We start from the raw sequence: 14,415 nt of genomic DNA on the forward strand, positions 1-14,415 counted from the left end.
GAACAGATATTCGGGGGTTTACCAATATGAATCACACACTAAAATGGGAATTTTTCAAATTCAAGGTAAGGAAAGCGGCAATAAGGCGAAGCAAAGAAATTAAAAAAAGAAATGACACTAAAGAAATCAGTATTATGAATGAATTAAACATATTAATGAAGAAAGATGCTCTATCAGATGATGAAGAAATTAAATTGAAAAGCCTAAAGGAAGAAATAGATAATGCATATATTAATATGGCTAAAGGGGCTTTTATAAGGTCCAAAGCAAAATGGCTAGAACTAGGTGAAAGAAATTCTAGTTACTTTTTTGCTCTTGAGAAACGAAACCAAAGAAGAAACAATATATCTGCTCTTAAGATTGATAATAACATAACCACTAATTATTTAGATATCTCAAAACATGTTGGTTCATTCTACAAAGATATATACAAATCAAATTGTAATATTTGTGATAGATTTATCGAGTCAGTTAAAAACTTTGCACCAACAATCTCAGAAAACTTTAAAACTAATTGTGAACGTCCCATAACAAAATCAGAAATTTCAGAGGCAATTCGATCAATGAAAAAGGGCAAATCTCCAGGCAATGATGGTTTGTCAGTGGAATTTTATTTACAGTTCTGGGATATCATTGTTGATCCTTTGTTAGAAATGTTTAAGGAATGCCTTGATGGAAAAGAAATGTCCACAAGCATGAAACAGGGTATTATAACTTTAATTCCTAAACCTGATAAAGATCTTTTATAGAAAATTGGAGACCTATCACGCTTTTGAACATAGATTATAAGATTATCTCATTGGTCTATGCCAAAAGATTAAAGAAAAATCTGGATGAGATCATAGCTGAAACGCAAACCGGATTTATGACCAACCGCCATATCAGTTCAAACATAAGGCTTATTTTTGACCTATTAGACTACTCTGACAATATAGATGATGATTCCCTTATTGTGTTTCTTGATTTTTATAAAGCTTTCGATACAGTAGAACATTATTTCGTATTTAAAGCACTCAAAACCTTTGGTTTTGGTCCAAACTTTGTGTCAACTATCGAAATGTTTTATACAAATATTGACAGTTGTGTTATACTATATCCAAATACTACTAAAAGATTTCCAGTCATGAGATCTGTTCACCAGGGTTGCCCAATTTCACCCTTTTTATTTTTGATTGTGGCTGAACTACTTTCATTACACATTTTAAATAGCCCAGTCAATAAAGGTTTATCTATTTTTGGTAAAGAAATCAGAGTGACTCAACTAGCAGATGACACCGTTTTATCCTTAAAAAAACAAAGATCAGATTGAAAATGCTGTTTCATTAATAAATGATTTCTCAATTGCCTCTGGATTAAAACTAAATAAATCTAAATGTGAAATTTTATGTTTGTACCAATCAAATGTCAAATCCTTACACAATATTCCTGTCAAAAACTGTGTTAGATACCTTGGTATTCATGTCTGTAAGAATGACACAGAGCGTCAACAACTCAACTTTTCTCCCAGGATGGAAAAAACTAAAACTATACTGAACTGATGGCTCCAGAGAGACCTATCAATTTTTGGTAGAATCCTTTTGACTAAAGCTGAAGGTGTTTCCAGATTTGTGTATCCAGCCCTTTCCCTTAATGTGTTTGATTCCACATGTAAAAATGTTAATAACTTATTTGTTAACTTTGTATGGAAGAATAAGCACCAGCATCTAAAAAAATCATTGCTTTGTGGACCTAAAGACAAAGGTGGTTTTGGCCTTCTGGACTTCATGGACCTGAACTATACATTTAAGGTGAAATGGCTAAAAGAATGCTTAAAATCTCCTGGATCATTATGGCATTTCATTCCACATAACATTTTTAGAAATGTTGGAGGTTTACACTTCCTGTTGTCTTGTAGTTACAGTATATCAAAGTTACCAGTTAAAATGTCTGCATTTTATCAACAGGCATTGTTGGCTTGGAAATTATGTTATTCACATAACTTTTCTCCACATAGATCTATTATCTGGAATAACGAATGTATTACTAAGAGGAACAAATCACTATATTTGCAGAATTGGATTGATAAAAATATAATCTATTTAAAAGACTTATTTGACTCTGAAGGCCAGCTACTTAGTTACAATGACTTTATTACAGAAAAAGCATTCCCTATCAAATTTAAAGATTTTAGCTCTGTAGTAAAGTCCGTTCCCAGCGGACTGATTGATTTAATGAAAGGCTACAAAAACAGAACACACCGCATGCATCCGTTAACACTCTTTATATAAATGGTATTGATTTCTTAAGCAAGAAATGCACCAATAAACATATTAGAGAATGTTTGTATAATGCGAAGAAAATAACTCCAAGGGGGAAGTTTTTTTGGAATGCTATTTTTGATAATATCACCTGGGATAAAGCGTGGCTTGTTCCTTTTAGATTTTGCATTACAAACAAAGTTAGAGAATTACATTTGAAGATATTACGTAACATATATCCATCCAACATGTACATTTCAAGATTCTGTGACATTGATAGAAAATGTACCTTTTGTAAAACTGAACTTGAAAGTGTTACTCATTTGTTTTATGGCTGTTCATATAGTGCTACATTTTGGAGAGAGCTTGAAAATTATATACTGTGCAAGACAACACACGAAATCAAAATTGAAGGGAAGAACATTATCACTTATTTTGAAACTAAAGAAAAAAAATGTGCCATTGTCAATCTTTATATCTTATTAGGGAAATTCCACATACATAAATGTAAATTTCAAAACTCAACCCCATCATTTAATTTTTTTTGATTGAAATTGAATATTACTTAAACTCTCTTAAATTAACTTCCAATAAAAAAGGTTTATCATTGATTGAAATTCATTCAGAAATGTTTAACAAATGAGCTGTCACAAGTACTAAATTATCAAGTCTGTCACCCCCCCCCCCCCCCCCCCTTTTTATCCTTTATTTATTCATCCTTCTTATTTCATCGTACTGTATATTGTTACCTTTACTTGCCTTGTATGTCTACTGTTCAGGCTGAACTGGAATGACTGGCTGTTCACTTTGTAATTTCAATAAAGTTTGAAAAGAAAAGAGAAAAAAAAGAAAAAAATAGCGAGTTTCCTTACTGAGGAGTTGGCAACACTGGCCACTGCTCCTGTAGGTCTTGTGTTGGGATCGATTCCAACATCAGTATCGCGATGAGCAAACACTCAAAGTCCAGCTGCTCGTCACAGCTGTCTCCTCCTCCTGTCTTTGGCTGAAGGCTGCCTCCAGCAGTCAAATGTAAGCGGACCTGAGGGCAGCATGAACGGACCTCAGCTCAGCGAACTGCCGGACGACTCGGAGCAGCTCAGGCCGTACGTCAGCCGCCTGAGGCGGGGTGCGCTGCGGGCCGGCGAGCTGTCCGCTGTCGGGAGCTTATCCAGCGGCTTTCTCCTCAGGTTTCTGCGGGCCAGAGACTTCAACACGGAGCTCTCCCTCAAGGTAAGAGCCGTCACTGAGAGTCAGGGGAAACATGCTGAAGTTTAGGAGAGTCCAGGAGAGCTCACAGAAACCACACCGTGAGGAAGATGTTTGGTCGTGCTGACCATCATCATCATTCACCCACGTTGAGCTGAGCAGTTCAGTCCTGAGCTGGGCTCGTGGGGAGGCTCACGGTTGTTTCCAAAATCACTTAATGTGGAGTGTTGGCACTGTTCTTACCAAACTGCATGTAGGTTAACACATGGATTAAAATAATATGCAGCCTTGTTCTGTGCTATCCAATGGTAAAGCTAAAGCCTCACACGTGATTGAGTTTGCTCCTGTTTTGCAGGTGTTGGTCCACACAAGCTCGGTTGCTGTGATCTTGAACAGCTCATTTTCTGCTGGGTTGGTTCAAATGATCATTTTGTTCCTGCTTTGACAACATGAGCATTTTTGTTTGTCTCTCTGTCACCTGACTGTCTGCGCTGCACTCGCCTTATTATTCTCTTCGTGTCTGACCGCAGTGTGTTTGCATCACAGCAGACGTGCTCCTGCGTGGGCTCTGAGGTGTCCTCTTTGGCTTTCAACGATTGCTCCCTGAACAAATGTAAGAAGGTCTGCTGGTTTCAAAGTTGCTGCAGAGCTGTGGTCACGTTGTTCTTCATGAGCACGTTAAATGAATCAGTGCAGTTTAAAAACAGCGTTTCCTTTGCTCCACAGGATAGTTGAGTAATTTCAGGCATGTGGGTCAAAGCTCTGCCGTTCAGTCGATCTGACTTTTATCACATAAACACTTCTTTGAATTTGCCTTTGTTTCAGATAAACAGCCGGGTCATAAATGTCTTATTTACTGTTTGTACATTGGTGCAAGGCTATCAGTGCTGACTCACAGCAAGGAGGTCATGGTCGTCTGAGCCTAACTCTGGCTTCTCTGTGCAAAGTTTGCACGTCCCTGTGCGGTCTTCCTCCCAGTTCCATGCACTTCAGGTTTATTAGCGATCCTAAAATGACTGTGGGTGTTGATAGCTGTCAGTCTGTGACAGACTGCCAACCTAGTTCCACCTTTACTTATGGTAACTGCAAAAGACTCCATCACACTGGTAATCTGGCTGTTGGCTGTGCTCTGCCCTGCAAGCTCACAGCCAACACTGAATGCAGCAGTCTTCATTTTGTTGTGTTGTGTGGTTGTTTTTGTTGCATGCAGTGATGAAGTATTAACCTTTTAACTACGTGTTTGAACCATGTTCATAGAGTCCTAGGAACTCCCTAATGTCCCCGGGGTGGAGTGGTGGTTCGATCCCTGGACAAGATATTAACCCAGAGTTGCTCTCCATGCATCCATCAGACTATGAATGTGTGTGGATAGAGAGCACTTACATGGGAAAGTGCTTGTGTGAAAAGGTGTGACTGTGTGAGGGAAGTATAAGAATGAGTCCCTCTGTAATGTGTCCTGTACAGCTCTTGCTCAACTACCAGCGGTGGCGAAGGGAAAGTCCTGAGATCAGCAGCTGTCTGTCTCCTTCCTCGGTGCTCGGCCTCCTCAACACGTCGTACCACGCTGTGCTCCCGCAGCGAGACTGCACAGGCAGCAGGGTGCTCATCTACAGGATTGGTCAGTATGCTTGGGTGTGGATGGATTATTGAAGGGGCCTGCTAGGAGCAGCCCCAACGACATCAACACGAGCTACGATAAGCAGGCAAAGCCTCCCTGGTCTGTTTCCTCAGTGATTTAACAGCTTTTAAAAGAAGCTGATCTTAAATTGTTATCTAGTTTTATAGGGTTACACAAATAAAACTAAGATGCTGTTTAATGCTGGTCATTCTCTTTGAGTCGACATTAAACTCATTCAGTCCTGTCACCATAGGACAGGAGCTCTGCTCCATCAGTACGGCCACAGATGAAATCCCCCTCATGTCTGTCACCACTGACCTACTCTCAAACTTGTTTCTCAACATTTTAAACATACTGACAGTAAAGGCAGCCTGCTGGGATGGTACGGAGATGAACTCTTCCTCTTTCAAACATGCAAAAGCTTCAAATAATCAAATGTCCTTCACACACAATTCTAAAGAGGAACAATACAAAAAGGAAACGTGACTGAATGTGCAGAGTAGAAGTTGACGAGCGTTTCAACGGTGCTACGATAACGAGCAGAGACATACGCTGAAACTTCTACTGTGCACGTGTCAGTCCAAAAACGGTTTATTGGCTCTCATTTATTAGCGAGGACTGTCTCGTTTTATTGTATCGTCTCTGACCGCGATGGCTGCACAGTTCCAGGACTGCACAGCACAATTTCAGGGTTTTAGTTGATTTTAAGCTAGATTTTAATGGCAAACATTGGTGTGTTTTGAAAAGTGGCTTTGCTAGTTCATGATGTATAAATGACACCGATTCAGAGATTAGCATATTAACTGTGCTCCACAGGATGATGCTGTGGTCCTTCTTCTGAAATATGTTTTATTCGTGTAGAGTAATGTCTGCTTGTTTGCAGGGCAGTGGAACCCGAAAGACTGGTCAGCCTTCCAGGTATTCAGAGTCAGCCTGATGACATCCGAGATCATCTCAAGGGAGAACGAGACACAAAGGCAGGGTGTGAAGGCCATATTTGACCTCGCGGGGTGGAGTTTGAGTCATGCCCTGCAGATTAACCCTTCGCTTGCCAGAAAGATTTCATCTGTGCTTTCGGTAGGACTGAGATCGAGCTGTGCAGATGACGACCTATCGTTTGTTCTTTAACAACAGAACATGTGTGTTATTATGAATATGTTTACCAGTGTAACAAAACTCTGCACCACACTGAACCGGATGCGTTTTCCTTTCCTTCTATGACCAGAAGCCCAGGGTCTTGAGTCACCCCTCACTTCTTGCAGGCTGTCATGTTAATAATAATTCAGTGTTCTGGCCTGTTGGGACTGAATGAGCTATTAAATATTAATAGTTTTGTTAACACAAGATTTTGTATTCTTTCAAAATTGTTACAAAAGCCTTTAAATGGCCTGGTACATGCCACGCCCCCTTTAGTTTCAGCCCAGCTTGTGCAGGTATCGTTGCCATGGAGAGTGGGCCAGCTGCCTCAGCCAGCTGCTACATTGTATCGAGTTTACAGCTCATCAGCACATGTTGCTGTCATATCTGTAGCTTTACTGGACATGTGGATGCCTAAAAAACCTTCCTCAGCAATATCTGAGAGACAGAACAATCCATTAAAGACCTGACACGGTGCCTGAGAGATGATCTGGACCATCTACTGTTTGCTGAAGCCTCAGCACAACTGGTCCCAGTGAAAGTGTGGCGGTCAACAAGCCATCCTCGAGGAAGAGAAAACGCTGACATGCCAAATTACACAAGAACTGATATGAAAATCAGGAGCAACAGTCCTTATGGAGATGAATCCACATGTGAAGTGTTTGGACCAAACAGAGGAGATACTGAGTAAAACACGGTGGAGGGTCTGTCAGGGTTTGGGATGGTGTTGGGCATCCTGTCAAAACTGATGGAATTGTGAATCTGGACAGCTACTGTCAGATGTTGGAGTTCCACCTGGAAAGCGTCTGATTTGCAACCTTTTCAGCATGATGATGATACCAAGCAAGCATTCCTGGGTAGAAACACACAATGGAACATGACCGTCCTGGACTGGCCTCCCCAGAACCCAGACCACAATGACTGAGGTAGAGTGGGAGAGAGTGGAGATTTAGAATTCAAGGAGCCTGTAGAGTTATTCCTGAAGACTGCTAATTACAAGAAAGCTGCCCGAGAGTTCGTGTTGAAAATTCAAGGTGGTCATGCCAACTTTGACTTTCCAGCTTGTTAGAATTGAGCAAACTCTGTTTTTGCCTGATATGTGTGTGTGTGCAGATCTTTGAGGAAACGACTGCACCTATTTCTCCTTTTCCTTTCAAAATGGAAAAAAGGTGACTCAAGACAGTTTTTTTGTTTGTTTTTACAGCGACCCTTTTCTATAGAAATGTCCTTAAAAAGCTTAAACTGAAGGCCAAATGCTTGTTAGAGACTTCCTGTGAAAGGTAGCATCTTATAGCTCCTAAAACTGCTTATTTGTAACTCAGTCGTAACCTTGCCCCTAAGGGACCGGCTGGAAGTTCAGAGGTAGAACTTTGATGTGCAGAGTTTTCTGTATTTTTATATTTTTAAGTTTTCAACTTGTTAAATATGCTTTGATGCTTGTTTATGTGTATGTTCAGGACTCTTTCCCACTGAAGGTCAGAGGAATCCACCTGGTCAATGAACCGATGTTCTTCCGTCCGGTCTTTGCTATGCTTCGTCCCTTCTTGCCTGATAAAATCAAGCAGAGGGTCAGTACCCGCGCTACCTCACGTACTGGTTATACTGAAGATGACAGATAACAACTGTGGATTTGAAACATCCTTTCACCCTCTTTGTTGTAGATCCATATGCACGGTTCTGATTTCCAAGATTCTTTAAGTGGCTTCTTCTCATCACACGTTCTGCCTCCAGAATATGGAGGGCATGGGCCTGGAATAACACAAGTGTGTCAAGGCTGGACCAATCACCTGCTTCAATCAGAGAACCTCCTGCAGCAGATTGCTGCCCACCCAACGGGTGACATCACAATGACCCCTGATGACTGTTTGATCACAGAGGAAGGCGGGACTCTGTGAAAGATGATGATTGGACGTTTGGGTGGCTGACTCGCGTATACGTGGCGGGTTTGTGCACATGTCTACGGTCTCTGCAGTGCTTGTTGTGGAAGTTGGCTGAAGTGAGAGAGCTGAAAACGAGATCCTTAATGGCCGTGCTGTTTCATGTTTACGCCACAGCCGACCAATCTGGAATTTTTAAGAACAATAACAATGCTGATATTATTATGTCATGATTTTAAAATCATATTTTGATCGATCTGCTGCTTTTGTTTCTGTTATCATTTTTTATTTGTTACATTACTCACATCATGTTATAAGTAGTTATTTATTTATTTAGCCTCTGCCCAACTCAGCTATAATCAGCTGATTGTTGTTTCCCAGACAGTTTTAAACCTTCCCTCTGGCACCAGGAACAAATCACCACCGAGCTGACATGGGCCCAATCACTGAGGCTTTATAGTGAATGCTTATGGTTTTTTAGGAGCTTGATGTAAGTATCTGGGAATAGTGCTGTGTTGTAATTTCATCGTCATATTAATGCTGCTCCGGGACCATCACTGTAAACGATGAGTCACGCTGATGTTTAGTCAAAGGATCCTGCAATAAAAAGCTCTACTCTTAGTGTTGTGGAAGGTGTAAAAGTAGGGCAACAAAATCTGTGTCAGTCACACTGCATACATGGGATCAACCGGTCCGAGGCCCAACCCCCGGGCCTCGGACCGGTCCCGGTCCGTGAGTCGTTTGGTACCGGGCCGCGAGAGTTGAGGCTCAGGTGTGAAATGTCTGGTTTTCAGGGTTTTTATCGGTTTTCAGTGTTATTTTGTTATCATTTTGATCGTTTACTCGGTTTTCCTGGGTCTTTTCACGTCTGTTATGAATAAATCTTATTTTTTGTCGGTACTGGTACTGGTTTTATTTTTGTTGTATTTATCCGCGACACCTTAAAGGCCGGTCCGTGAAAATATTGTCGGGCATAAACCGTCCGTGGCACAACAAAGGTTGGGGACCGCTGATGTAGACGGCTTTGGTCTCGGTGCTTTATAACAAAGGCACATTAACTCGCTCATCTAGATTCTAGTAAGATTTAAAGAAAGCTGCCAGCTCGGCCTTGCTGAACATCCCCAACATGTTCATGTCATTTGTTACCTTTTGGATAACTTCATATGTCAGGTATTAATGGCTCTCAGCTATACGAGTGTGCAAAGGTTTCAGGCAGCTGTAAACAAAGAACTTTACTGGCCCCAAATGTATTCTGCAGAAGGACAACGAGCCAAAGTCATCAAGAACTGTCTTCAGTGTAAAGAAGAACCTGAAGTACTGAAGTGAGGGTGTGGCCCCCACAGAGCCCTGATCCCAACATCACGGAGTGTCTGGGATTACATGAAGGATGTGAGGAAGCTGCATCCACAGAAGAGCTGTGCTGAGTTCTCTGAGATGTTTGGATCAACCTACCAGCCGAGTTCCTTCAAACTGTGCACATGGACCTAGAAGAAGGCAAAGGGCGGTCCCACCAACATGGATGTGATTCTCTGTTGTTCATTCACTGCATTTTGTTGATGATAACACTTTTATTTTTGAAAGCGTTCTTTGTCACAGCAGCGTTTTCTTTATCACGGGTCCGTGAGCTGCATGCTGACAGCCCTGTGTTAGAGCACATTTAATCTCTGATAAATGATATATTATGTACCTTTGGTTTGTGCCTCAGTGTCAAGGTTTCACTGTTCGCAGGAACGACTCTGTGGTCATCAGACACGATGGTGTTCAAAGTGCTGATGCTGGAAACCAGTGGAGGCATGATGCTGATGACATCCACTATTTATATACAGTAAATGACACACACACACACACACACACACACACACACACACACAGACACACACACACACACACACACACACACACACACACACACACACACACACACACACACACACACACACACAGAGGCTGTCAGACTGTGGACACTGGGCCAAACCTCAGAGGGGACAAGCCTCCCTCTCTTGGCCTTGTAGGCAAAATATATCTAAAATCCACAGTTTGTAATATGCTTGGCTCAAAACTTGTAATATTTTTAGCACTGATGGCATTTTTAGTATTGTATGCCACATGTTCTGACAAGTAAACGATGCAGATTTGTGAAAATATAAAGGGCTCCAAATATCATTGAAAGTGTTCTTTAGACTCATTAAAGTCTGAGGTTTTCTGTGTCAGGCTCAAATCCATCTAACACAGTGGTTCTTAAGCTTGTTGGAGGAGCGAGCCCCACCAGCTTCATATGCGCATTCACCCCTCTTTAGTGAAAATTAAAATGTGATTTTTTTACTGGTGCACAAAATGAGCCGTGCACGTCATGGCGGAGGCTCTGCCGAACCCGAGACCGACTCACCGAACCCCTAGGGTTCGATCGAACCCAGGTTAAGAACCGCTGATCTAACAGTTGATAAAACGATGATCTCACATCAGGGGAAATGGATGTTTGAACACTAATAAAATGAAGCCCATCCAGGCCACAGAGTGATGCTGCAGTCAGATTATCCTAATGTGAGGTTTAAATATATGATAAAGGGCTTTTACTCTGTTCTCTCAGTGAACACGAGCTCTGTAGGCACATATCAGCTGAGTCCAGACCTGATTTGACTTTAGCACCAATAACTTGAAGTTCCTGTTTTCTGTGTGAGTTATGAGTGTCGCATCGTTGTGGGGGGATGTTGGTCGAGTCTTCTTTGGCTTCAGTTCATTGATATTTGTGAACGTTTTCTTCCACGTGGCTCTGAAAGATCCTGCCACAGCATTTCAGTTAGACTGAGGCTTAAATCCCATCAACAGTTGGTCATGTGTGGTGACAGTCAGACAGGAGCTACCATGAAAGCAGTTGTCTGTTACTTTCTGTTGTTCTATCTCTCTCTCCAAGTTATCCCTCTGCTCCAACAAACTTTGAATATTCTGTTGACAGAGTTTTAGCTTTTCTCTGGAGAACAAAAAACACAGGATAAAGAAGACACAGTGCTAAAGGAAGATGACAGACATTTTCCATGGAACTGCATCACAGTTCATCAGGTGCTCAATGGCTCATGGTCCAGACAAATAAAAAGACGGAAGGAAAGTGGGGAGAAAGGACATTATAAGAAATGTTCTGTCCTCGGCTGAAATCATTTTCTACAAATTGCCGAATCAGTTGGAACAGATATGATTGGCCTTGTGTGAAAAGGGCAGGAGCAGAAAAAAATGGAATAAAACGGGAACATTTTTGAAAAGACTGGGCAAAAGCCTGTGTATTTTTTTTAAATTCTCATAAAAAAGCTTTTCTACTGGTACTGGTTTGTGTGGAGTCTAGAAAGGTTCACAAAATGTAGGTAAGGAGCTTCTGTAGCTCTAGAGGTCTGTCAGTGCCAGGTTCAGACCTGGCTTTCAGCACGTCATGCTCCTTCTGTCGGTGAAAGCAGTCCAGCTGGTCGAGGTTTCGTCTCAGCTTGAACATCCGTGCTGTCTCGGCAGAACTCCTCTTCTTACAACCGCAAGGTCACCATCGTCAACACCATCATCCTCTCTTGGGGCAGATGCAGAATTACATTTAGAAAAGGCTCCTTATGTGATGCAAACTCTTAGATACACTCACTATTATTCACAGACTGTCTTTCATGTATAGAAGTATATGATGCAACAGACTTTCAACAGATGCTGAAATAAAAAACAGAAATTGAACTTTATTGCTTTGCATAACAAGATCTGACCGAAGCAAGCACCGTGGTTTTGAATACAAGACACACTGCCATTTGGATTTAACTGCCCAATAGTTCTCAAAAATTAAAAACTAGCAAACACCCACTCAGACAATTCTTCTAACCAGTCCAAATCAGCAGGCACATCTGACTCTTCGGCTTTAAAGGTTTCATCACTTGGATCATCTGAAATAAATCAGCATAATAAAAAAAAAAAGAAAGCAGTTCTTTGTTTTGTCGATATAAAAATATGAGATTTGCGTGCTCGTACCACAGACCTTTGATCAGCATTCAGTCAGCATGCATATCAGCGTCGGCAGAGTTCAGGGAACATTGTGTTCTCTCCAACACTACAAACCCAAATGTTAGCAGCCAATCAATAGTGAAAATCAGGAGGTGATCTACAGCAAGCTCTTTATCACATCTTTGATCAAAAGCTTGTTGTTGGGATGAATCCCAGGCCCTGACCTCCCTATCTGTCCTTATCTGTTGGCTAAAGTTAAAGTAATATTTCCAGCTTAACTACATGAAGTCCAACGACTAACTTTGTTTTGAGGTGGTCTTGCAATAATGTGTAGTTATTACACCACCCACAGTAAATACAGAACTTGATGAAACATACCTGTGCACACCCAAAGAGCTAATCATTGAACGCGTCACAGAGCGAGCGACATGCTGGCAGGATTTCATCTGAAGCTGCTCAGCAGCTGGAGTAAATCTTCATTGATGAATTTCAGATGCATTTTTGTGTGTTTCACGTGTGCTGCTGTCACGTCCCATTCCACAGCAGCGTGGGAAACAGCTGTTTTTTATGTGCAAAACATACGTGGAAATACAGCACATAAGGCAAATCAGTGTTTGCACAATGATGACAAGCCTGAAAGTCAATATTTGGTATTTTTCTTCAACATGTGAACTCTGAACTCTATTAGGCAAGTTTTCTCTAAGCAGCTTTCTGGAATAGTAACAAGGAAACATTCAGGCAGAACACCTGGACAGCTGCTGCTAACCTGCTTTTTAAGAGCATTCAAGAAGGTCGAGGGTTCCTGTGTGTCCTTCTGTGTGCTGGTGTGTCTCTGGTCATGGCCACATGCTGCTGTGCTCCCACTGAACTCTTCTCCACATATTTAACTTTCCAATGTGGTACAAAGGCTATCGTGCTCCTCTGTGTGCGAGTCGCCTCACCTACAGCTCCACTCAGACTCGCAGGCTGCTAATAATACAATAGTGTTATCAAAAACACATAATAAACTTTAAGGAACTTTGTTTTTGAGGGTAGATGCATTCTTTTAAAAAGAGCCTAAGATCCATTGCAGTTTTATTTTGAAAGTCAGTATATTTCTGCTTGTAGCATCCAGGAAACATTTTTATGGCTTTCATACTTTTATGCATACTACTAACTTTCTGCAACAACTTGGGGCTTTTATTTTGAAAACCACACGTATCTCATTTTAGCCTCTAAAAGAAAACTTTGGAAATTCAACAAGAGGCTGCAAGAACGTTTTTATCTGGCTCAGCCCACTGTGGAGAAATCCCATAACTTCAGATGAATGCATGGACTGTAGTTACGACATACTCAGAGCAAGTTCATCGTTTTAATTAATGCAGTGTGATGTGCTTTTATTACGTTTAGAGTCTAAAAACTACAGGATCCTGTGACGACACCGAGCTCTGTGTTTTCAGTGTTCGTTTCTTTTAGCTTTTATTCCAGTCTTGTGGACTCTAAACATGGTCAGCTCATCTGTACACAAAGCATATAGTGAAGCTAACAGCACGACTGTCGTTGGCACTGGTTGTTTCAATCCATCCAAGTCTGATTTCACGGACAGTGTGTGTAAATCGGATTCCTCTGGGAGGAAATCCGTAGAACCAACTGGTTTAGTGAGTACTGTGTGAGCCCGTGTGCACATCTTTAGAAGAAGACAGTGTGCTCATGCTTGCTCCGGTAGAGCTGTGAGTACATGCAGATTAAACATGTAAAATAAATGTTTATTGTCAATCAGATCCGTCCACTGGGGGGCAGTGTCTCCTTATACCTACCTGACCGCTGTATTATTGTAGGGTCTACCTTATAATAAAAACCACCTCGAGGTGACTGTTGTTGTGATTTGCTGCTGCATAAATGAAGTAAACTGATCTCACGTACTGGGTACATATACTGGACATACTGGGGTTGGACTAATTAGAGGCAGGTGTAATTGATTGCACTGATACACTAGCACACACAACAAACACTGCTGTGTTATTTTGTCTCTCTGTGCAGGCCGGGGCCTATTATATGCCACAGCCTAAAGGCAGCGGAGTTGCAGAGGCTGGAGTGATCACTGGCGATCTGCTTACAGGGTGGTGGGTCTGCGAGGACAACTGTTGAAGTCAACATGTGGTGTCGTAGCATAGCTGGCTCTGGCCTTGGGACTGTGTGTTTTCTACTTGATCTGCAAATGCGACACTGGACTGTTTTATCTTTTCTCTTTTTATTATTGTGTCAATAAATTACCTTTTAGAACTTTATTGACTGCCATCTATTTGCCCACAGCTGAGACAGTTGGTCAGACCTACAATCTTTCTGTGTGTGTTACAATGGGTCCAGAAGTCCAGGTCATCCTAGAACAGTGTCTCTG

General features: G+C 41.6%; 1 protein-coding gene and 1 long non-coding RNA gene across 3 annotated transcripts; one reads left to right on the top strand and one right to left on the bottom strand.

The window, feature by feature from the left end:
* The first annotated feature begins 3,239 nt into the window (after positions 1–3,239).
* ttpa (tocopherol (alpha) transfer protein) lies at positions 3,240–8,975 on the top strand. The gene is made up of 5 exons (XM_085438700.1): positions 3,240–3,467; positions 4,908–5,061; positions 5,945–6,138; positions 7,656–7,766; positions 7,860–8,975. The coding sequence occupies exons 1-5, from the start codon at positions 3,288–3,290 to the stop codon at positions 8,091–8,093; spliced, it is 873 nt and encodes a 290-aa protein (XP_085294826.1). The 5' UTR covers positions 3,240–3,287; the 3' UTR covers positions 8,094–8,975.
* Positions 8,976–10,949: 1,974 nt separating this feature from the next.
* Positions 10,950–12,262, bottom strand: LOC146688524 (uncharacterized). 2 transcript variants are annotated; one of them, XR_014916338.1, is made up of 4 exons: positions 12,073–12,262; positions 11,902–11,980; positions 11,477–11,622; positions 10,950–11,043 (listed from the first exon to the last, which is right to left on the bottom strand). It is a non-coding gene; the product is annotated as an uncharacterized LOC146688524 (long non-coding RNA). The 2 variants fall into 2 exon arrangements; XR_014916337.1 differs by lacking the exon at positions 12,073–12,262 and having other exon boundaries at positions 11,902–12,055.
* Positions 12,263–14,415: the final 2,153 nt, after the last annotated feature.

This window comes from Copadichromis virginalis, linkage group LG18 (genome assembly GCF_057382275.1).
Source record: "Copadichromis virginalis isolate Kocher_CV1m ecotype Utaka linkage group LG18, C_Virginalis_male_GT1.1, whole genome shotgun sequence".
NCBI classification, from domain to species: domain Eukaryota; kingdom Metazoa; phylum Chordata; class Actinopteri; order Cichliformes; family Cichlidae; genus Copadichromis; species Copadichromis virginalis.

Excerpts from the sequence above, each read along its gene's own strand:
- ttpa (XM_085438700.1), top strand. The coding sequence starts at position 3,288 with ATGAACGGACCTCAGCTCAGCGAACTGCCGGACGACTCGGAGCAGCTC. Across the intron at positions 5,062-5,944 it reads GGTGCTCATCTACAGGATTG|GGCAGTGGAACCCGAAAGAC; the intron begins GTCAGTATGCTT and ends GCTTGTTTGCAG. Across the intron at positions 7,767-7,859 it reads CTGATAAAATCAAGCAGAGG|ATCCATATGCACGGTTCTGA; the intron begins GTCAGTACCCGC and ends TCTTTGTTGTAG.